At 35.6% G+C, this 24704-nt stretch overlaps 1 protein-coding gene across 1 annotated transcript in view; it reads left to right on the forward strand.

The window, feature by feature from the left end:
- Positions 1-24704, forward strand: part of CEP128 (centrosomal protein 128) — a 428651-nt gene that overhangs the window by 186877 nt on the left and 217070 nt on the right. The window contains exon 21 of the mRNA XM_053602694.1: positions 14703-14895. Within this exon, the coding sequence (XP_053458669.1) occupies positions 14703-14895 (193 nt within the window). The remainder of the gene's footprint in view (positions 1-14702; positions 14896-24704) is intronic.

Here is a 24704-nt window from a genome sequence, read left to right on the forward strand (position 1 = left end):
CAGTGCATTAAAGCTACATCCACACTTTTTATTTTAAAATTTGGAAATTAGCTTGACTATACTTGTATAAAGTCAGAGAATTAAGGAAGGTAAATTGTTGAAATATGAAGAACTAGATGTTCTTCTGCCTGTTACATGGGCAGTGTCTCTGGAAGTGTATAAAAGTCAGGACAGCTGGTTTGATTGTATGCTTAATGTATTTTGGATTTTGAGGGTAAGATCACCTCTGTGGGTGCCTCTTACAAAATAAGAGGGGTAAATTCTCTATTCTTAAGGTAACTTTCCTGTATCATGGTTCTTTGGTATTATGATTTGAATTTAATGGAAGATATCAAAAGCCAATAAAATGGAAATTTTTTTTTTTTTTTTTTTTTTTTTTTATTGTTGGGGATTCATTGAGGGTACAATAAGCCAGGTTACACTGATTGCAATTGTTAGGTAAAGTCCCTCTTGCAATCATGTCTTGCCCCCATAAAGTGTGACACACACCAAGGCCCCACCCACCTCCCTCCTTCCCTCTTTCTGTTTCCCCCCCCCATAACCATAATTGTCATTAATTGTCCTCATATCAAAATTGAGTACATAGGATTCATGCTTCTCCATTCTTGTGATGCTTTACTAAGAATAATATCTTCCACGTCCATCCAGGTTAATACGAAGGATGTAAAGTCTCCACTTTTTTTAATGGCTGAATAGTATTCCATGGTATACATATACCACAGCTTGTTAATCCATTCCTGGGTTGGTGGGCATTTAGGCTGTTTCCACATTTTGGCGACTGTAAATTGAGCTGCAATAAACAGTCTAGTACAAGTGTCCTTATGATAAAAGGATTTCTTTCCTTCTGGGTAGATGCCCAGTAATGGGATTGCAGGATCAAATGGGAGGTCTAGCTTGAGTGCTTTGAGGATTCTCCATACTTCCTTCCAGAAAGGTTGTACTAGTTTGCAGTCCCACCAGCAGTGTAAAAGTGTTCCCTTCTCTCCACATCCACGCCAGCATCTGCAGTTTTGAGATTTTGTGATGTGGGCCATTCTCACTGGGGTTAGATGATATCTCAGGGTTGTTTTGATTTGCATTTCTCTAATATATAGAGATGATGAACATTTTTTCATGTGTTTGTTAGCCATTCGTCTGTCGTCTTTAGAGAAAGTTCTATTCATGTCTCTTGCCCATTGATATAAGGGATTGTTGGCTTTTTTCATGTGGATTAATTTGAGTTCTCTATAGATCCTAGTTATCAAGCTTTTGTCTGATTGAAAATATGCAAATATCCTTTCCCATTGTGTAGGTTGTCTCTTTGCTTTGGTTATTGTCTCCTTAGCTGTACAGAAGCTTTTCAGTTTAATGAAGTCCCATTTGTTTATTTTTGTTGTTGTTGCAATTGCCATGGCAGTCTTCTTCATGAAGTCTTTCCCCAGGCCAATATCTTCCAGTGTTTTTCCTATGCTTTCTTGGAGGGTTTTTATTGTTTCATGCCTTAAGTTTAAGTCCTTTATCCATCTTGAATCAATTTTTGTGAGTGGGGAAAGGTGTGGGTCCAGTTTCAGTCTTTTACATGTAGACATCCAATTCTCCCAACACCATTTATTGAATAGGGAGTCTTTCCCCCAAGGTATGTTCTTGTTTGGTTTATCAAAGATTAGGTGGTTGTAAGATGTTAGTTTCATTTCTTGGTTTTCCATTCAATTCCAAGTGTCTATGTCTCTGTTTTTGTGCCAGTACCATGCTGTCTTGAGCACTATGGCTTTGTAGTACAGACTAAAATCTGGTATGCTGATGCCCCCAGCTTTATTTTTATTACAGAGAACTGCCTTAGCTATACGGGGTTTTTTCCAGTTCCATACAAAACGCAGAATCATTTTTTCCAAATCTTGAAAGTATGATGTTGGTATTTTGATAGGAATGGCATTGAATAGGTAGATTGCTTTGGGAAGTATGGACATTTTAACAATGTTGATTCTTCCCATCCATGAGCATGGTATGTTCTTCCATTTGTTAATATCCTCTGCTATTTCCTTTCTGAGGATTTCATAGTTTTCTTTATAGAGGTCCTTCACCTCCTTCGTTAGGTATATTCCTAGGTATTTGATTTTCTTTGAGACTATGGTGAAGGGAGTTGTGTCCTTAATTAGCTTCTCATCTTGACTGTTATTGGTGTACACAAAGGCTACTGACTTGTGGACATTGATTTTATATCCTGAAACATTACTGTATTTTTTGATGACTTCTAGGAGTCTTGTGGTTGAGTCTTTGGGGTTCTCTAAGTATAAGATCATGTCGTCAGCAAAGAGGGAGAGTTTGACCTCCTCTGCTCCCATTTGGATTCCCTTTATTTCCTTGTCTTGCCTAATTGTATTGGCTAGAACTTCCAGCACTATGTTGAATAGTAAAGGTGACAGAGGGCAACCTTGTCTGGTTCCAGTTCTAAGAGGAAAAGCTTTCAGTTTTACTCCATTCAGTAAAATATTGGCTGTGGGTTTGTCATAGATAGCTTCAATCAGTTTTAGAAATGTGCCACCTATGCCTATACTCTTCAGAGTTCTAATTAGAAAAGGATGCTGGATTTTATCAAATGCTTTTTCTGCATCTATTGAGAGGATCATGTGATCTTTATTTTTGCCTCTGTTAATATGGTGGATAACGTTTATAGACTTGCGTATGTTAAACCAGCCTTGCATCCCTGGGATGAAGCCTACTTGATCATGATGAATGACTTTTTTGATGATAAGCTGTAATCTATTGGCTAGGATTTTGTTGAGAATTTTTGCGTCTATGTTCATGAGTGAGATTGGTCTGAAATTCTCCTTTTTGTTTGGGTCTTTTCCTGGTTTTGGTATCAGGGTGATGTTTGCTTCATAGAATGTGTTGGGGAAGATTCCTTCTTCCTCAATTTTTTGGAATAATTTCTGCAGTACAGGAATAAGCTCTTCCTTGAAGGTTTGATAGAATTCTGGAGTGAAGCCATCTGGACCAGGGCATTTTTTGGTTGGAAGCTTTTTTATTGTTTCTTTGATCTCAGTGCTTGAAATTGGTCTGTTCAGGAGCTCTATTTCTTCCTGGCTGAGTCTAGGGAGAGGGTGTGATTCCAAATATTGATCCATTTCTTTCACATTGTCAAATTTCTGGGCATAGAGTTTCTGGTAGTATTCAGAGATGATCTCTTGTATCTCTGTGGGATCAGTTGTTATTTCCCCTTTATCATTTCTGATTGAGGTTACTAGAGATTTTACTTTTCTATTCCTCGTTAGTCTGGCCAATGGTTTATCTATTTTATTTATTTTTTCAAAAAACCAACTCCTTGTTTCATTAATTTTCTGAATGATTCTTTTGTTTTCAATTTCATTGATCTCTGATTTGATTTTGGATATTTCTTTTCTTCTACTGAGTTTAGGCTTAGATTGTTCTTCTTTTTCCAATTCCATAAGATCTCTTGTGAGATTGTTGATGTGCTCTCTTTCAGTTTTTCGAATGTAGGCATCTAAAGCGATGAATTTTCCTCTCAAAACTGCTTTTGCAGTATCCCACAGGTTTTGGTAGCTTGTGTCTTCATTGTTGTTATGCTCGAGGAAGTTAATGATTTCCTGTTTTATTTCTTCCTGCACCCATCTGTTATTCAACAGAAGATTGTTTAGTTTCCATGCCTTTGGGTGGGGTCGAGCATTTTTGTTAGAGTTGAGTTCCACCTTTAGTGCCTTATGGTCTGAGAAGATACAAGGTAAAATTTCAATTCTTTTGATTCTGTTGATATTTGTTTTGTGTCCCAGGATATGATCAATTTTGGAGAATGTTCCATGGGGTGATGAGAAGAATGTATATTCTTTATCTTTGGGGTGGAGTGTTCTATATGCGTCTATCAAGCACAGTTGTTCTAGAGTCTCATTTAAGTCTCTTATATCCTTGTTTAATTTCTGTTTAGAGGATCTGTCCAGCTCTGTAAGAGGAGTGTTAAAGTCCCCTGTTATGATGGTATTATCAGATATCATATTGCTCAGACTGAGTAAGGTCTGCTTCAAGAATCTGGGAGCATTTAAATTGGGTGCATAAATATTTAGAATTGAAATGTCTTCTTGTTGTATTTTTCCCTTGACCAATATAAAGTGACCATCTTTGTCTTTTTTGACTTTAGTTGCTTTAAATCCACATGTGTCTGAAAATAAGATTGCAACTCCTCTTTTCTTCTGAATTCCATTTGCCTGAAAAATTGTCTTCCAACCCTTGACTCGGAGCTTTAATTTGTCTTTTGAAGCCAGGTGTGTTTCTTGCAGACAGCAAATGGATGGCTTGTGTTTTTTAATCCAGTCAACCAATCTATGTCTCTTCAGTGGGGAATTCAAGCCATTAACATTTATTGAGATAATTGACAAGTGTGGTAGTATTCTATTCGTCTTATTTTGTGAGAGTCCATTGCTTAGTTTTATCTTTTGCATCAGTGTGGAGGTTAGGTTCTGTCCTTTAATTTCTGAGTTCTTACTTTGCTGCTGATCCATTGTGGTGGTCAGTGTGCAGAACAGGTTGAAGTATTACCTGTAGAGCTGGTCTTGTTGTGGCGAATTTCCTCAATGTTTGTATATCCGTAAATGATTTGATTTCTCCATCAATTTTGAAGCTTAGCTTAGCAGGGTACAGAATTCTGGGCTGAAAATTGTTCTGTTTAAGTAGATTAAAGGTAGATGACCATTGTCTTCTTGCTTGGAAAGTTTCATTAGAGAAGTCTGCGGTCAATCTGATGGATTTGCCCCTGTAGGTCAACTGGCGCTTACTCCTGGCAGCTTGCAGAATCTTTTCTTTGGTCTTGACTTTGGAGAGGTTCATCACAATGTGTCTTGGAGAAGCTCGGTTAGAGTTGAGGCGACCCGGGGTCCGATATCCCTCTGAAAGCAGTGTGTCAGAATCTTTGGTAATATTTGGGAAATTTTCTTTTATAATATTCTCTAGTATGGCTTCCATTCCTCTGGGGCATTCTTCTTCCCCTTCTGGAATTCCTATAACTCGTATGTTGGAACGCTTCATAAAGTCCCATAATTCTGACAGTGAACGTTCTGCTTTCTCTCTCTTCTTTTCTGCCTCTTTTACTATCTGAGTTATCTCAAGAACTTTGTCTTCTACCTCTGAGATTCTTTCTTCTGCATGGTCTAACCTGTTGCTGATACTTTCCATTGCATCTTTAAGTTCCCTGATTGACTGTTTCATTTCCTTCAGCTCTGCTATATCCTTTTTATATTCTTCATATCGTTCATCTCTTATTTGATTCTGTTTTTGAATTTCCTTTTGGTTATTTTCCACTTTATTAACAGTTTCCTTCATTGTTTCCATCATTTCCTTCATTGTTTTCAACATGTGTATTCTAAATTCCCTTTCTGTCATTCCTAACATTTCTGTATAGGTGGAGTCCTCTGCAGTAGCTACCTCATGGTCCCTTGGCGGGGTAGTTCTGGACTGGTTCTTCATGTTGCCTGGAGTTTTCTGCTGATTCTTCCTCATGGGTGATTTCTTTTATCTGTTTACTTGCCCTAATTTTCCTTTCAATTCCTCTTGCTCTTTAAGTTCTTGTGCCTGTGGACTAAGGGTTACAGGACCAGAAGGGTGAGAAGGTTGAAGAGCAAAAAAGCGATGAAAGAAATGAGGACTGAGTCATAAGAAAAAAAAAAAAAATGAAAAAAAAGAAAAATAGAGAAAGGAGAGTGGTTGGGTGAAAGGAATATTGACAAAAAGAAGAGAGGCACAGAAAGAGGGAGACAGAGCAATATAGGTGTACAGTAGGGTACTTTGATACAACCTTAAAAAAAAAAAACACCTTCTGGGGGGTGCCAAGTGGGGTGGTTCCCTTGAGGTCAGCAGCTCTTTGCTAACCTGATCAGACACAGTACCCCACCTCCACCAAGTAGAGAGGAAAGACAAAAATGCTATAAATCAAACCAAAACAAGCAAACAGAAAACTTTACGGGATAAAATTAGCTGGAAAAACCAAATAATAGTGGTAGAAACACTAACAAAAATGAAGTTCAGATTTTTGAAATAGGCAGCAATGGGAAATTATAATTAAACTAGAAAAATTGAGAAAGAAAAAGGATCTGTATGGAAAAGGTTGAACTTAAAAAACAAAACAACAATCTAGAACGTCAAAATAAACAAAAAAAACAACCAAACCAAAAAAAAACCAAACAAAGAAACAAAAAAAACACACACGCAACCAAAAACAAAGCAGTATGTATATGGAATTGAATATTGTCTGGGCAACACGTGGTCTTCTGGGGTATGAGATGTTAATCACAGTTCTGATACGACTGGAGGCTGCTAGTTTCTCGAACCCCAGCAGGTAGACACCCTAAATCTCTCTTCAGCCCACTTAAAAGGCACTTTGAACTTGTTCACTTACTGGGCAGAAGCTTTCTCAGGGAAGTGCTTGTTGCTGGAATCACTGCTGAAGTGGCTATCCACTTACCCTGTGTGTCAAAACTGGTCTCCCTCTGCCCCCGAGGGTTAGGGCTGCAAGGCGGCTCAGACCCCGCCCTTAGGCTACTTGGTTGCTGGGTTACCAGCTCCCACCCAATTCCAGCTCTGAGACCCTGAGGGCGGAGCTTGCCAGGGCAGATCGCTCACAATGTCTGCCTGTGACCCAGAGCCAAACTCTATTAGCTCCGTCTGGCTCAGCGGCTCAGACTGGGGCCCTAGACAAAGGCCAGAGTTCTCCGCACTCCCGCTCAGGCTCTCCCCAAGGCAGTTCAGCTGAGTGCCAAGTCCAAAGACACCAAAACAGTTCACAGGTAAGGCCTTTCTGGTTTGCAGTCTCGCTGCTACTGAACTTACAGTTGCGGGCGGGTTTAGGCGGATTGAACACACGCGACCACTTGCCGGTTTTCCACTGTTTTAGTCCTCCTCTTGGGGTCCAGAAGTCTCTCGCTGACTCCCTGTATCCTCTCAGGGGTGATGATAGGCAGATCCCACCAGCCAGAGATGCCTGGAGTCCTATATCCCCAGACTCACGGTGCCCAGATGCAAGGAAGCTGTTACTCGGCTGCCATCTTGCTCCACCCTCCAAAATGGAAAATTTTTTAATTGAGGCAAAAAATTTCTTTTTTTTTTCCTATGGGATAATCATCAACTATTTTCATCTATTAGATCAACCTGGCAATTCATTAATAAAATATATGAAAAATTGTGACAAGATAAATTGTAGATATCTATTTATTAAAATATCAACACTTATGTACTTGCATTTCTTTTTAGACTGATTTTTCTCAGCTTTTAGATACTGAAGAAAATCTTTCATTTCATTTAAATCCCATTAGAAAATCACCTGTGCTGTAAACCTTGTAATTGTGGCCCAACTAGGATTTGTTTTTATTGGTATTTCAGATTAATATGAGGGTGCAGATGGTTACATTATTTTCAATTCTGAGGTAAAATTCGCGTTGTAGTTGAGCCCTTCACCCTGAACACCCCCACAGTATGTGCATTAGGTGAAGGCCTGTCAATCTCTATCCCCTTCCTGACTCCCTGTGCCCTCCTGTGTCCTCCCCCTTGCTAGACTATTCTTGTGTGTTTTCTTTCATGTGGGTGCGCAGTTGTTTATGTATTGGTTTCATATTAGTGTAGAGTACATTGGATACTTTTTTCCCCATTCTTTAGACACTTTACTAAGAATAATATGTTTCAACTTCAGGTAAACACAAAGGTGTAAAGTCTCCATCTTTTCTTATGGCTGAATATAGTCCATGGTGTAGGTGTACTGTGGTTTTTTAATCCATTCATGGGTTGATGAGCATTTGTGTTGCTTTCACATCTTGGCAATTGTGAATGAAGTGCAATGAACATTCTGGTACAAGTGTCCTTGTGGTAAAATGATTTTTTTTCTTCTGGGTAGATAACTAGTAACGCCATTGTGGGATCAAATGGTAGGTCGACTTTTAGTTCTTTGAGAATTCACCATACTTCTTTCCATAGAGGTTGTATTATATTGTTTTGCAATCCCACCAGTGGTGTAAAAGTGTTCCCTTCTCTCCACATCCACGCCAGCATCTGCAGATTTGGGACTTTCTCATGTGGGCTAATCTCACTGGACTTAGGTGCTGTCACAGAGTTGTTTTGATTTTGATGATTAGGATGATGAGCATTTTTCACGTGTTTTTTGGCCATTTGTCTGTCAGCTTCATTATAAGAAAGAAATTTAAGCTTTGTGTATTTTTATTTAAAAATAAAATGTGAGGTTTCAGAGAAGGAAAATGACTTGTCCAGTGCCATGTAACAAATGGAACAATGCATTACATGCTATGTCTGACTTGCAATTAATATTTTACCACTACACATATTACCATCTAAAGCCATTGTTCATTTAGCCAAGATTTATTGATTGTTTACTACTGTGTGTCACACACTGGAGATAAAAGGGTTAGCAAGTGATGTACTTTGTGCTCAAGTGGTATAAAATCTAATAGGGAAAGCAGAGATGTAAAGAAATTTTGGGAACTTTTGAGGCAGGTTATATTGCCTTAGATAGATGTAAACATTAACAAAGGAATGTAGAAGGAAGAATAACTCTGATGTTTGTGCTGGGAGGATGGGAGGGAATGATGCTGTCTACGCATGAAAGATAACTCCTAGAAAAAAGCAGTATTTAAACTTGGTCATACAGAAATATGTGCAAGTTCTTTAGTTGACTAATTTTGTATGCATAGAACAATGGCAAGAAGGTGAGAATATCTGAGTCACCACAGATAATGTTCTGAGATTGGTGAGGAAGATACAGGTAGGAGGGGATGGAAAGACAAGGTTCACCTTTGAAGGCCAGCTGTGCTTTAGAGAAGCCTCTTTGGGGTGGCATCTGTGGCTCAAAGGGGTAGAGCGCCAGCCCCATATGCTGGAGGTGGCGGGTTCAAACCCAACCCGGGCTAAAAAGAAATATATATATATATATATATATATATATAAAGAAAAACACAAGAGAAGCCTCTTTAAAATTTTTTTTTTTTTTTAATCTTTGGGGATTCATTGAGGGTACAATAAACCAGATTATACTGATTGCATTTGTTAGGCAAAGTCCCTCTTGCGATCGTGTCTTACCCCCCTCCTCCAAAATCTTAATAAGAAAATAAAAGTATTAGAACATTAGAATTTACCTCTCTCTTGTACATTTTCTTCTTCTACTTTAACAATACGATTATGTATGTTTCTAGCCATTTTTCACAGAAATAAATGAAAATTTTTATTTATGCCACCTATATAGAAAATTTAGAATATATATGTTTTGCTGTCTCAGAGTTTTTTGGCCATGAATTTCTGTTGCTCACAAATATAGAATTTCTCTCTTTTCTTTATCCCAACTCCACAATTCTAACAATAAGAGCAGTGTACTTGGAATTTCTTTTCAAGTTAAAATCTTTATCATTTCTGAACAGAAAGCTTTCAGTACTATGGTCCAGTTAAATTATGAGAGCCAGAGATGATGCTTAATCATAGCTCTTTAATTTGGGAGCTAGTGAGCAGTTTTTCCTTATCACTTAATGGGTTTGAACTTCTGAACAGACAGTTTTAACAGTGCGTGAGACAACTGTTTCTTCTGCAGTGTAAAAGGGTTGTGATAAAAAATACCATGCTGACCAACTGACTAAGGAGGAATTGAATCTATTTACTAGAAGGATGGCTTAGGTTATTGATGGGCTATAATACTGTAATTCCCATGAACTATGACTGGACAGCTCTATAAGTTTTGAAGATAAAAATCTGAAATCAGAGGACAAAAACTATATGGAAAGTAGAATTGCTAGTCAGCTAGTCCATTCTGACATCTTAAAGTATTAGAAGGACCTCTGAGAGCATTGTTTTCATAAATCTGCCAAATGAATTTCTTCTGTTAGTGTTAATTCTAGAAAACTAGAGGATTGGGTGAGGATCGTATCACAGTTGCTTTGTTGGCAGTGGTGGCAAACATAAACAAGAGTTGGACCAGATCTGCAGATCAAACAACCACCGAATGGTAAGAATAAGACATTACAGGAAGGAAGGTGATTGTGATGGTTGTTAAGAAATACCAGGCGATATGGGGGCAAGACATGATTGCAAGAGGGACTTTGCCTAACAATTGCAATCAGTGTAACCTGGCTTATTGTACCCTCAATGAATCCCCAACAATAAAAAAAATAATAATAATAAAAAATAAATAGAAAAAAAAGAAAAAGAAATACCAGGCGAGGAGTTCCTACCAATTAGGGAAGTGTTATTGTATTACATTCTGGGAAGGTATATGGAAGCCAAATTTTCTTCAGTTTACTTACATTTTACTTTGTGGAAAGCCATACTACTACTTCTTGGCCTTTTCTGAAGTACTAAAATTCCCCATTTACTCTTCTTTTGTTAGTCTGTTAAGCTTTATGAGGCCCTGTGCCCATCCTGGTCCTCATCACGTCTTTAGCACTTACTGCAATGCTGGGCTAAATGCACAATGCGTATCTTTTAAAAAAAGTAATTATATTGGGTATGCTGCATTTTTCCACTCATTATTCCTCAGCGGAATAAATAATAAGCAGATGAGATTTCAATGAATATATTAATTCTCAAATATTGATTTTATTTGATCAGAACTGTGAACTTTGAGATTTTATGGGTAAGAAATATACTTTCAAATTATCCGATTTTCCTGTATTGCCCTTTTTTGGTAACATCTCAGAGCGTTGCACTTTTTTATAGTGTAATATATTTTGGGCTTTGACAAGCATTTGCTTTTCCCTATAGTACAACTGAGGCAGTTGTAGAGATCATGGACTTTGACATCCTCATTGTGTACTTGAGAAAATGGAGGCCCAGAGAGGTTTCGGTTTTACCTAAGGGCATAAAAAGCAAATTAGATAAAAAATTGGTCTCTGAACTCTGTGCATTGTTTCTGTTCATTGATTGTGTTACCTACACTTGAATATAAACCTTATGTTTATAAATATTGCCTTTTTAGTGACAAAGATTTTTTTTTCCAGCCAGTCATCATGTGAAATGAATTAGTCTCAGTGTGTTTAATTGTCGATGGGTGTGAAGAATCATGTAGTATTTTATCTATCTAATAATAGAAGTAAAATGCTATATTCAGTATCTTGATTCATTTGTTGGAAATGAAACTTAGATTGTTTACATGGAATACATTCAGTTTAATTGGAGAGAAGTATTTCATCTTTAAAAAAATATATACCTTGCGGGTGGTGCCTATGGCTCAAAGGAGTGGGGCGCCGGCCCCAAATACCGGAGGCGGTGGGTTCAAACCTGGCCTCGGGCAAAAACTACCAAAAAAAAAAAATACATTGCTATGGTGATGTTTTTTGTTCTTCTTGATCATATTTATAACTAAACAGAAATGTGGAAAAAGTATTACTGAACAACTTATAATTATACTGTATTTTTAAGTTGACTTGTGTTTGGATTTTGCAGTTCTGGTATAATTCTTATTTCGGGGTATAATTGTCATCCTCTTTCTTTATCTCATGTTTTTATATAAACATTTCCTTTCAAATTGTTTTTAGAGTTTTGGTGAAGGGAACACAGTAGTTAAAGCAGCAAAATTCTGAGTCCTAATGTTATTGCTAACTCTATAAGCTACAGTCTTCAGTTTGAATTTTTTGCTTTCCTTAGCTTTTAGCTTTGAGTCATATCTTATGACTTTAGTATATTATTATGCTAAATCTCAGTAGAGCATTTTCAGATATTAAAATGGTCATCTTGATAGTTTTACCAGGTACTTATGAATATTCCCACCTTATTGCAAGCTTCCGAGTATTAAAAAACCGCCTTATTTACAATTTTTTTCTCTATTTTGGTTTATTTAGCAATACTTGTTGATGTAGTTAAATAAATGAGCCTGCAATCTGTAAGATTCTCTTGTGAGTGGTTTAAATAGAATGGTTTTTTTCTCTGTGATTAATAGCCTTGTCAGCCAATTATTATTTGAAATTGTTAAAGTTATTTCTGTACTGTGTTCCAAGCTTCTTCTCCAACATACTTAATGAAGATGTTGGATTTATCTAACAAACACTAATTCTCACAAATGATTATTGGTTGATTAAATTTTCATAAGTTAATATTTTGTTTTGTAGGATTATTAATATATTCTACATACATATTCAATTCATAAAAAGCAAATGAAAGCCATAGGTCACGTTGTATTAGACTACTCGGGTTATCCCAACAACACTGGGTGTCTCAGACGACATTTCTGGAGGCTGGAAGTTGAAGGTCAAGGTACCAGGTTTGGTTCTTGGTGATACCTTTCTTCTTGATAGATTGGTCACCTTCTCTTTGAGTCCCCACTTGTTTTCTTGTTTGTTTGTACTGTTGGAAGAGAGAGTTCTGGTATCTCTTCCTCTTCTTATAAAGACAATAACCCTCTGGGATAAGGGCCTCACCCTTGTGACCGTATCCCTCCCTAAGGCTCTATCTCCAAATATAGTCACACTTGGGGTCAGGGTTTTGGCGTATGAATTTTGACAGGACACAGTTCAATCCAAAACATATATCAAACTTGATTTTATTTTGCTTCAAGGGTGCTTTTTGAATTGTTTTGTTTTTACTAGAACCAACAGGACTATTAAGACAAAACAGATTTGCTTCTGTGTTACCACCTCTTAGCAATAGTAATGACCACAGGTGGTGAACAAAGATCAATGATTGGAATGGAGTTAGACGGGAAAGCATTGACTAAGGGGAAATGGGCAATTATTTTCTAACCTTGTAGTTAAACCTAAGGTAAAGAACAGATTAAACTGGAGGACTGAACCAGTGGCCCCACAAGGACCAATTTTGTTTGGAGCACATGGGTTTTAAAAAATTGCATTGGTAGTAAACTTTAAGAAATCAGGCAATTGTATAATCACAATTTGCTTTCCTTTTGAGGTCTCGGAAGCTCTGATAAAACTAAGGTTTCATTCTCATGTTATAGAAAACAGGTGGAGCTGAGAAGAACTATGAACCTGCTCACATGGAGGAAAAGCGTTTGCATTTTATGCTATTCTTGAACCATTAGTCTTTCCAGAGTAGATTTTATATATATATTTCTTGTATCCCCATTTAGTTTCAAATGGTAAAACAAAACCTAAACAAGTAGCACATTTCAAGAAAAATGATGTTTTCTCTTGACATCTTTTATTGAAGTTTTCTGCCTGGCCCTTATAACTATTTACATTTGCCCATTCCGATGCTCACCAATCAAGTTAAATCCCATGATATTATGTACTAGTGACTTGTTTGTAGAACAGATGGTTCCTCATGATAGGAAGTTGAAAACTGACTTCTTTCATGCTTTTCTCACAGAGTCTCTTGTATAGTCTGTGGTAAGCTATGAACTTCATACCATCTATCAGTACAAGTTTAATTTGTTATTTTTTTAAAGCACATTCCTTCAAATTTAACTTTTATCCTGTGTGTATGCATTTTTTTCTGTTTACCAAAGTTGTTTCATTCTATTCTCTGATTACCTCCATTGTACTAATAGATCAATTTAATATTCTAATATCTAATCATTTGTGATAATATTAAATAACACTGGATCTCAGGCCAATCCATAGGGTATTGTATACAGCATATTTCCATTGGCAGTAATTAAATAATTTTCAAAATATACTTTAGTCACTTGGGACTTCAGTTTTGAAATGTGAATATGAGATTTGTAGATTTGCTTTGTGCGCAGTTTCTCCAATTTGTGAAATACAATAGATACTATCTAGAATCCTTAAAACTATTTGGTGAAGTAATTTATAAGCGCAGATTGGTTCAATGAGATCAGAGTCCGCAGCTTTCAAAACACCATTTGAAAGCTATTGTTTAGGACTATGCCTAAATGTTATAGAGTTACCAGGGTTGGCATATGTACATACTTTCAGCACTTCTTCTTTGGATTTGTACTTTTGTTGTCCATTTTGACAGTGTTCAGGTTCTAAATGTGTTACCTTTGAACATCATTAACCTTTGTTGATATAATAATATTAAGATAATTTGGATTTTTTATTTTCAAGATTCTACTTTTTCTATTTTATTACTTTACTACACAGTGCTCCTTCTTTATAGCAACTTGACAGCCACATCGTCTGGCTATTTTTTTGGTTGCAGTTGTCATTGTTGTTTAGCAGGCCCAGGCTGGATTTGAACCCGCCTGTTCCATGTATGTGGCTGGTGCCCCAGCTGCTGAGCTACAGGAGCTGAGCAGGGGTGGGGGAATGTGCATTTTTAAGAGTCCATAGCTAGGAATTTTGTCTTTTTAAAAAATCTGTGAAATAACATTTCCTTTTATAACAACTTTATAGTTCTGTTCTGGGATTTTTTTTTTTTTCTTAAATGCCTGTACTAGACTGCCTTATATATATATATTGAATCAGTGAATTACCTATATTATGATTGGAATATTTAATTGGACCTATATTATGATTGGAATATTTAATTACTATTCTATAGTATTGCCTTTCTAAAGATGATAGATTATAGCAAATATTTTACAATAATTTAAGAAAATCATGACTTAATTTTCAGCCTACTTTTAACTGATATAAACCATTATGTAAATTAAAACATAGGTATTTAAAAATTTTGCTTAAATTTGCTAGTTTTTGTCTGTATTTGTTCAGATTATCATGATGTTACATTATTTTTGCCTCATGTTTTAAAATTTTGCAATTTTCTGGATTTTTGTTTTGCTTTTTAAAAAATTAAATATAAATGTCATTTTTTTAAAGACTAAACTTCAGTGGCTCTGTGAGGAACTGAAAGAGAGAGAAAACAGAGAGAAAAATCTGCGACATCAACTCTCGCTCTACAGGCAACAACTCAGGGATCTTACTGAAAACAAGGAGACTGAGCTCCACTGTCTTTTTGAGCAGATAGAAAGGCAGGAGCAGCTTCTGGAGGAAATACATCGGGAGAAGAGAGGTGTGTTCGCTGTTCTTACGCTTATTTTTCTTTGTTTATATTTATGGAATCCTAGGATTTGGAGGGAAAAATCCTTCCTTTACAGCCTCTAGTTTGTACCGTTTCCAAATCTTTCCCCCTTCCTTATCTTTCACTGTCTTATCTTTCCTCATTTCTGGGACTAGAAGAGAAAACTCTTCAGCCCTGAGAGTTTCTCATTCATCCCCAGCTTCTGACCTGTGTTCAGGCAGGTATTCTATAGCTGTGTGCAGGTATTCATTTGGTAAGACATGCTGCTGCTTTCCCGGTAAGATGTCAAATTTTACATTTATTTTAGTAAAATATCCATTATTTTATTCAACAAATATATATTTTGCATTCACTTGTGTTAGGTATTCTTCTGACGATAAATATATCAGTAAATAAGTCAGAAAACAAAATCCTACCCTTATCTAGCTTCTGTTATATTGAATGGGTGACATAAAATAAGTGTAATAAATAAAGTGAATTATATAATATATTAAAAGGTTATAAACACAGTGGTGAAAACAACAGAGTAAGGGAAGGAGAGTTTGGGAGAACAGGGAGCAGGGTTTAATATACATACGTAGGCATACATAACTTTCAAACTTGAATGATAGATTTGGAAAACTATTTTTCTATTCTGTTATACTGGGATGCATCATAATGGGAAGGGGAAAAAATCCTATGTGCATCTTATACTGTTTTGCCTTAGACCATTGTTTTATTAGCGGATTTTATTAATTTAAGAACTGAAAGAGGCTTAATGTAGTATGCCACCAAGAAAATCTAAACATTAACATATGACAATTCTTTTAAAAGTACATTTTCTGGTTTTCATTTCAGTAATCTGGATTATTCTCCCCATATGTACCACTTAGAAATTATTCATTCTCATACTACCTACCACTGAGCTATAGGTGCTGAGCCGATGCAATTGCTTTTATTTCTATTAATAGTTTTTGAATTCAGTAATTTTTTTTGCCTTGTTCCTATCAGCATTTTAATTCCTTATACATTTTAGAATCAGCTTGTTGATTTTTTAGAAAGAACCTACTTGTATTTGATATATCAGTTTAAAATACATAGATTATTTGAGATGAATGAACATCTTAATATACAATCTTTCAATATGTGAACATGGAATATTTATTCATTTATTTAGATCATCATTAAATTTTCTCATGAATATTTTGAGTTTTAAGCAAGAGCCTTCAATTTTATTTTTAATTTTACGACGTACAATGTTATAATACACGGCATTTTAAAATTTAAAATTTTAGCATTTATTTCTAATATATAGGAATATAATTGATTTATTAACATTGTATTTGTAACATTTCAAGACCATTTTTTAGTTCTAGGAGCTTAATGTTGGTGTTGATCATTCCTTAACATTTAGGAATTTCTTGCATTTCCCTCAAGCACAATCCCATTATTTGCAAAAAAAGTTTGGCTTCTTCCTTTTTTCTTTTCTTTTTACTTGCCTTACTTAACTGGTTGAGATATTGAAGTAACTTTGCATTCCTGGGATAATCTAAGGTTTGTCATAATATATTATCCCTTTTATATATAGCTGGATTTGGTTTAGTAATAGTTTGTTTAGAGTATTTGCATCTATGTTCATGAGGAATATTGGTCATTAGCTTCTTTTCTTATAATGTCTTTATCTGATTTAAATGTTAGTGTGACAATGACCTCATAAAATAAGCTGAATTTTCCCTTTCATTTGGGGGGAGCATTTATGTTAACCTTATGTCTTTTCAAATGTGTAAAAGAATTTATCAGTGTAGCCACCTGGGCCTATAGTATTCACTTACTGAAGGTTTTTAATTTCAAATTCTAATTCTTTAATAGATATCGGGCTATTTAGAATTTCTAATTTTTCCTGAGCCACTTTTATTAATATGTGCCTGTTAGGGTATTAGTTAATTTCATTAAAGTTGTTGAATTTATTAGCATAAAGTTTTTTATAACGTCCCGTTTTTAATGCTTTTAATTTTTGTAAGATTTGTATTCATGCCTTGTATTATATCCCTGGTACTGGTGAGGTTTTTTTGTCTTTTTAAGTCAGGTTTTTATTAATTTTATTAACATTTTTATTCATACTTTCAAAGAAACAACTTTTGGATTTTTATTTTTTCAATTGTTTATCTTATATTTAATCTCTACTGTTATTTGTATTTCCTTTCTTTTACTTACTTTGTGTATCATTTGTTCTTGTTCTTGCTTAAGTTGGACTCTTTATATTGCCACCTTCTTTCCTAATATAGACATTTACAGTTATACCTTTCCATCTTAGTAATACTTTAGGTGCATTCCACAAATTTTGCTATGCTATGTTTTCATTAATATTTAATTTGAATTAGAAGGTATTTCTCTTGTGATTTTTTCCTAGATTTTTTTTTTTTAGTAGTATATTTCCTAATTTCCAAATATGTAAGGAGTTTTCCAGATATTTTATTATTACTGATTTCTAACGTAACACCCTTGTGGTCTTAGAATTAGTGTCTATGATTTTGATTCTTTGAAATTTATGAAGACTTATTTTATGACCCCAAATCTGTTCTGTCATTGAGATTTTCTAATATGCACTTGAAAAATAAGCTATGTTCTGCATTTATTGTAAGACGTTCTACAATGTTACATGCCAAATTGCTTTACCAAATTCTGTATCCCTAGTGATTACTGTATCTCTACTCATTTTGTTTTTGTTTGTTTTCTTCAGTTAGTAACGGAGAAGATTCTTAAAATATCAAGCTGTAACTATGACTTTTTCCTTTTTTTGTATTTATTTTTTTTGCTTCATATATTTTGGAACTCTTAGTAGATTCTCATAGTATTGAATATGGGAATGTGTTCAGTTAAAAATTATTGATACATTCTCTATAAAAGGAAAAGAGAGACTGAAGAAGGACTTTGGTAGCAGACAAATAACAAACATAAAAGATATTGCGAGGATTTAGCACAAGAGAGTGTAGGTGGAGAGAGAGGAATTTCAGGAGAATGGAACAGTATCAATGGTATTGTCGCTGGAAGAAACAAGAAGTCAGGCAGTAGCTGATTTGGGGGGAGCGAAAGAAGAGGCACCTTTTATACCTATTTTTTAAAAGTATAAATGAAACAAAACGTATGGCCTGAACCTTTCTAATAGAGAAGGTACATATTTGTTAGTATCTTGTCTTGTTTGTGTAAGAAGTTGTATTAAGTGCTATTTCCTGTATTTAGAGCACTTTAATCTGCTACTGAGTGAATGTTGTTTAAGTTGGAGGCTTATAAACATGTTACCAGGTAGAATGAAATATGTTACGAGAAATATAAGCCAGATGTTCTTAGTGACAAGAGAAGCATTGATTACGTCTACGGAGCTTCATATGGGGACGTTTTTTGTAGGACATGCCATTTTATTGGATCTTAAAAATGAAGCAGGATTTCCATAAGGAAGAGAGGAAGAAGAGAGATTCTCTGCAGGATCTGGACAGTGATTTGAGTATTTAAAATGGTACACCTTGAAGAGGTGAGGGGCAGCAAAATTGATGGTTAAGTTTACATATTACTGAAGTGTCAAAATTGCTATAGAAATATATGTTTGATTTTTTCCCACCATCTTTGAAACAAATAGAAAGGTAACATCTATAAGTGACATATGACAGGAAACCCTTCTGTGTGTTGGAATTAATGCCATTCTCAGAATGAACATTTTTAGTTTGATTTATCGCCGTTTTAAGTGACATGTGCCAGGTTATCTCAAGCCTAGGGACAAGGAATTTTTTATCAGTGGGTACTGCTAGATTTGTAGATATGAGTTGTCTTTTAGATTTGGGCTGGATGATTCTGAAAGGAGAAGAATGCTGTTAAGTGGTTAATGTCAGACTTCTCAGAAGTATAATAATCACAGAGAAACGCTTCTTTTTTTTTAAGTGGCAACAAACACAGGAATAGAGATATGTAAACTGCAGCAGGGAGAATTTAGGTGTAAGAATACTTGGAAGCTGTGTGGTTTGCTAAAAATTAGAGTTTTATGGAAATTGTAAGGATTCATTTTTTTCAACGGTCTTCAAAAGTGTATAGTTGCAGTCTTGCTGTATAAAAACATATGAACAATATAGGAGGCAATTTTCATAATATGTTTTTTTCCTTAAGCTGAAATCTTTTCTCTTATTTAAACAAAGGACTGATCTTGCTTTCCAAGAAGTGTATGGTGTGGCTATGGCTATTCGGTGTACTTAATTTTTCTTCCTAAGTACCTTTAACTTGAAGGTGAAATTTGATCTTCTCACCCTATTTCCAGGTTGGAGTAGGCCTTATATTCAGTTGGCATTGTGAGGTCTTCACCAACTCACCCCTGCCCTGACGATGTCAGTACCATGTATAAAAACCAGTAATTTCCAGCAGCATGCAATGTACCAAGCTTCTGAATGTGTCCCTTGCCGTCATATGTATTTATTGGAATGAACATCTAAGGATGAAAGACCCATTGTCAAGTCTTCTTTGTTAGGAAGTTATCTTTTCTGAATAGCTATGAATGGGAAACTACTACAGGTAAATAGGTTGTAGAAGAAAGGAAACAGTCCTTCAGCTACTTCATAACACAAACATTTGAAGCAGAGGGCTGATTGTTCACATTGTTTGTTGGTGGGTAACAATCATGTCTGAACTAAGATGGAGGCAATAGAGGAGATGTGCATTATCTTCCTGTGTATTTTTTTAGTTTGAGTTTTAGGTTTTTACTTAGCAATGACTGTGGGTGTGGCAAGCCTTGAAAGACCCGTGTGGCTCAGAAACATCTTATTTCTTAGCTCAGGGAATTTTGGGCAGGCATACAATTGTGAAATATGTTTAGCTGTATGTATTGACTAGAAAGGAAGAATTCCAAGAAGGCACTGATTTTTTAAATATTTTGTCAAATGCTATCTCTACCCTGTGCCTACAAAGAACCTGGTACACAGTAGACACATCAAATATTTGTTGAAAAAGTGAATGAATGAAAGAATACTAAAGGGACACAGTTATGAGTGGAGCCATAATACCAATACTGAAAAAAAAAATTAGTTTACAAAGGTGGCATTATTTCCCCACAAAGTTTAGATTTAGAAAGGCAGACATGATATGTGACAGTTGGCCCCAATTTCCTTTTTCTGGAAATTTACTTGATTACTTATTAAACTCTGTATAAGCAAACATAAATCAGCAAATATTTGGCAGAAGTTGATTAAGAAATTTAATTAGAGTGGTTTGCATTTTGTTTATGCCACCCAGGGATTAGGCAGCAGTATATGTTTTTTCTAATATTTCAGTTATGTATTGTATTTTGTAGTAGGAGTATTTAAATGATTTACGTTTTTATTCATCTCATGACAGTGTTCATTAAGAGCTCCCCAATTCATTTAGGGACATATCACATTGTTAGTAGTAATTCTAGCCCCATTTTGTTCTGTAATTTCACTTTCTAGTATAGTGTATGAAAAAAATTCAAAATACCTACATATCAAAAAAGCAAAGAGGGCAGTGCCTGTGGCTCAAAGGAGTAAGATGCCAGCCCCATATGCCATAGTTGGTGGGTTCAAACCCAGCCCCGGCCAGAAAAAAAAAAAAAAAAAAGTAAAGAACATTAAAACTGTGTAGGTATGTAAAATAGTCTCAGTTCTTAAGAATGAGTTTAACTTTTAGAGTATTCTTTATGTGCTACTGATCATAGAAAAACTTGAGCATGATTATAAATGTTTAGTGGAAGGAGCTATGAATGAGAGAGGTTGAATAGGTGAAAGGAGATTTAATTGGTATAACAGGATCTCAGAAGTTGTGACTCTGTGGGGTCAAAAGTAAAGATAGAGAAGTGACTCTTGGAAAGAACAGGGCAAAGCAGTTAAGGATTCCTTTCTCTAAGACCTTCCTAGCACTTGAATGTGCTACAGCCTTTTGCAGGTTCACTTGTCACAATCATTTCTGTAGTGGTTTCCTTCTTTTGACTGTTAGCTTCTCAGCATCTGTTATTGGATCTAATTAATCTTTGCTTGTTGAAGCTGAAAGAAAGGATGAACATATGTATACACAGCCTAGAAGCAGGCAGTGGAGGGAAATGCAGCATTTCCCTACGCCTGGTATAATCTCAAAGGGTGAACACATTTTGGAGTGAAAGACAGAAGGAATCAGGGATAGCTATTGGATCTTCCATGTGAGACTTTTGAGTGCACTGTATTGGCAGAGGTCTCTGGGGTTTTCAGCCAGATTATAGACTATTACCATGACTATATTTTTTTTGCAACCTGCTTCTGAAGGATAATACCTGTCATGTGATGTAGTGATGAAAAGCCAAGGCCTAGAGGCACCTCAGTGATGAATCTGGTGTACTGTATACTCAGTGTTCTGGTCTTATTCGTGGCTATGAGGAGGAGTCATTTTACTAGATGATAGAGATACAGTAGTTCTCCCTTGTCCACGGAGGATATGTTCCTAGACTTCCAGTACAGTACCTAATCCATAGACTGTTTTTTTTCTTATTCACACATGCCTATGACAGAGTGTAATTTATAAATTAGGCACAGTAAGAGATTATTGATAACTAATAATAGAACAGTTATATCAACATACTTCAGTAGAATTTGGGTGAAAGTGATATTTCTCTTTCTTTCAAAATATTATTCTGTATGCACCTTTTTTATGATGTTAGATGATAAAATGGTTACATGATGAGGAGAAGCAAGTGAATGACATAGGTATTGTGATATAAGTGGAAAATCCTGTGTTCTGGAGGCTTCTCACCTTCCTTGGTAATTTTTTTACAGCATCTATAGGAAACTAATACACCAATAGCTACATAATGGTTGTAGTAGTTTCTCTGCTGGTTGATTTCCTGTATGTCAGGTCCTTCTCCAGCCTACTTGAGCCTCTTTGGGTAGGTGTAGTCATCTTTGGACATTTGTCAGAAAGTTAGGAATATACATAAATTACTTGTAGTTAACTAAAATTGATCTTGAAATGTATTAATATAGTTTTAAAATGTGTGAAATGTGATATTTTCAAAATGAATATGATATCCTTACACCTACTTACACATGTTTGATATTCTTTACTTAAACCTAGCAAGAAAATTCAGAGGAGTTACATGGATCATGAATGAACCCCAAGTGCAGGTAGTCCTTGGCTGAGGGGGTTATATACTCCTATTTTCAAATTTTGTTCTTCTTTCATTTTGAGTTCTATATTAGTGTTTAAATACACATAGGTAAAAATTTAAAAATAAAATCACAGGAAAAAATAAGGAAACACAGAAATAATGTCCCAGATACCTAGGAGGAGTTACTGTCGTTCGTCATTTGATTTGGCTTTGAGTTTTTTGACAACTAAGAAGGTTACATGTTTCATCACGTGGTGGTTATTATCTGAAGCAAGCATGAATAGTACCTGAAAGAAGCAAATTTATCTTGAATATGGAATTCAAAAAAATGTATTATAATGATCTTTCCATAAAAAATGAAACAGTGTTTCAGTTATTGTTTTAGACAGTAATACAGGTAGTATTAATTTTGGTAGGTAGTATTTCAGTTACTGTTTTAGGCAGTAATACAGGTAGTATTAATTTAGGTAGTATTACTAAGAAATGATTTTTTTTTTAAGTTGGATGATTGTACCTACATGGGGATTAAAAGAAATAATAAATCGCTTAATGCTCCTATCACAAAGCAATAAATGTTAGCATGCAGGGTACTCCTCATTCTGGTCTTTTATATGGCTATGAAGATGAGTCATTTTACCATGTAATAGAGATATGGTAGTTCTCCCTTATCCATGGAGGATATGTTCCAGGACTTTAAGCGATTTATTATTTCTTTTAATCCCCATGTAGGTACAATCATCCAATTAAAAAAAAAAATCATTTCTTAGTCATACTAAAAGTAATCAGGTATATTATGACTTTTGTAGGCCGTAAGGACTTGATTTTGTGGGTCCCTTCCTCCCTAAAAAATTAAATTTTTGATTATATTTAGTATGAAGACACATATGATCCAGATTGGATTTATTATTATATATTCATTGTTATATTCACTTTTTTCTGATTTTAAAATAAATTAAAACATTTCCTTAGGAACCTTATGTGGTTTCCTCCATGCTGAACAAATAAAATTCATACAGTTACAGGAGTCCCACCACTTTTTTCACTTATCTTTTTATGTAAACTCTACCCTTTTTTTTTTAAACACCTTTCCTAGCAGAGTCTTTTTGTTTCGCTACTCTAGTCACATTTAAACTTTCAGATATAATTATATGACATTTGCTATGACATTTCCTTTTCCTCTGTATGTCTTTTAGTGTTAGGTTTTAATCTCTTTATTTATAGAGACTTGCTTCTGCATTGTATCTGGCACCATGTTTTACATTTAATAAGAAGTAAACTTATTTAATGAACGTTTGGGTATGTGGGCGGGTGGATGGATGGACAGGATACACGGGTAGCACAGCTGTGTCCTCCTGTCTCTTTTTTTTAATTTACTGTGATTATTGACAGTAAATAAAGACTCTACACTCTTTATCATCTGTCCGCTAGACATGAAGTCTGTTTTAGCAATCAAAAAGAAAACAGATAAATAAATATTCTTATTTCTACTTCTGTAAAACACAAGAACAAATAGGAGTATTGGACAGTAACTTTGAATTTCACCAAACTAGTCTTATAATATATATGTGTATATAAATATATATATATATATACACACATACATACATATGTTATCAGACTAACCTATTATCAGCATAACCTAGTTCACTGTACCCTCAATGAATCCCCAAAATATATATTTTTCATTGAGGGTACAGTGAACTAGGTTACGCTGATTGCATTTGTTAGGTAAAGTCCTTCTTATAATTGTGTCCCACCCCCAAAAGGTGTGTGACATACCATGACCACCCCCTCCCCCTCCCTCTTTTTCTTGCTCTGCTCTCCCCTTCCCTCTTCCCCCACTGTGTACTAGGTCATTAATTGTCCTCATATCAGAATTGAGTACGTAGGATTCTTGCTTCTCCGTTCTTGTGATGCTTTACTAAGAATAATATGTTCCACTTCCATCCATGTTAATACAAAAGATGTATTAACAAAAAGTCTCCATCTTTTTTAATGGCTGAATAGTATTCCATGGTATACATACACCACAACTTGTTTTTTTTTTTTTTGAGAGAGAGTTTCACTATGTTGCCCTAAGTAGAGTGCTGTGTCATCACAGCTCACAGCAACCTCCAACTCTTGGGCTTAAGCAATTCTCTTGCCTCAGCCTCCCAAGTAGCTGGGACTACAGGTGCCCACCACAACGCCTGGCTATTTTTTTGTTGCAGTTGTCATTGTTGTTTAGTTGAGCTGGGCTGGGTTTGAACCCGCCAGCCTCTGTGCATGTGGCTAGCGCCAAAACCACTGTACTTTGGACACCAAGCCACCACAGCTTGTTAATCCATTCCTGGGTTGGTGAGCATTTAGGCTGTTCCCATATTTTGGTGATTGTAAATTGAGCCGCAATAAACAGTCTAATGCAAGTGTCTAATGCACGTGTCCTTATGATCAAAGGATTTTTTTTCTTCTAGGTAGATGCTCAGTAATGGGATTGCAGGATCAAATGGGAGGTCTAGTTTGAGTTCTTTGGGAGTTCTCCATCCTTCCTTCCTAAAGGGTTGTATTAGTTCGTAGTCCCACCAGCAGTGTAGAAGTGTTCCCTTCTCTTCACATCCGTACCAGCATCTGCAGTTTTGAGACTTTGTGATGTGGGCCATTCTCGCTGGGGTTAGATGATATTGCAGGGTGGTTTTGATTTGCATTTCTCTCC

The sequence above is a fragment of the Nycticebus coucang genome, chromosome 9 (assembly GCF_027406575.1).
Source record: "Nycticebus coucang isolate mNycCou1 chromosome 9, mNycCou1.pri, whole genome shotgun sequence".
Lineage (NCBI taxonomy): Eukaryota > Metazoa > Chordata > Mammalia > Primates > Lorisidae > Nycticebus > Nycticebus coucang.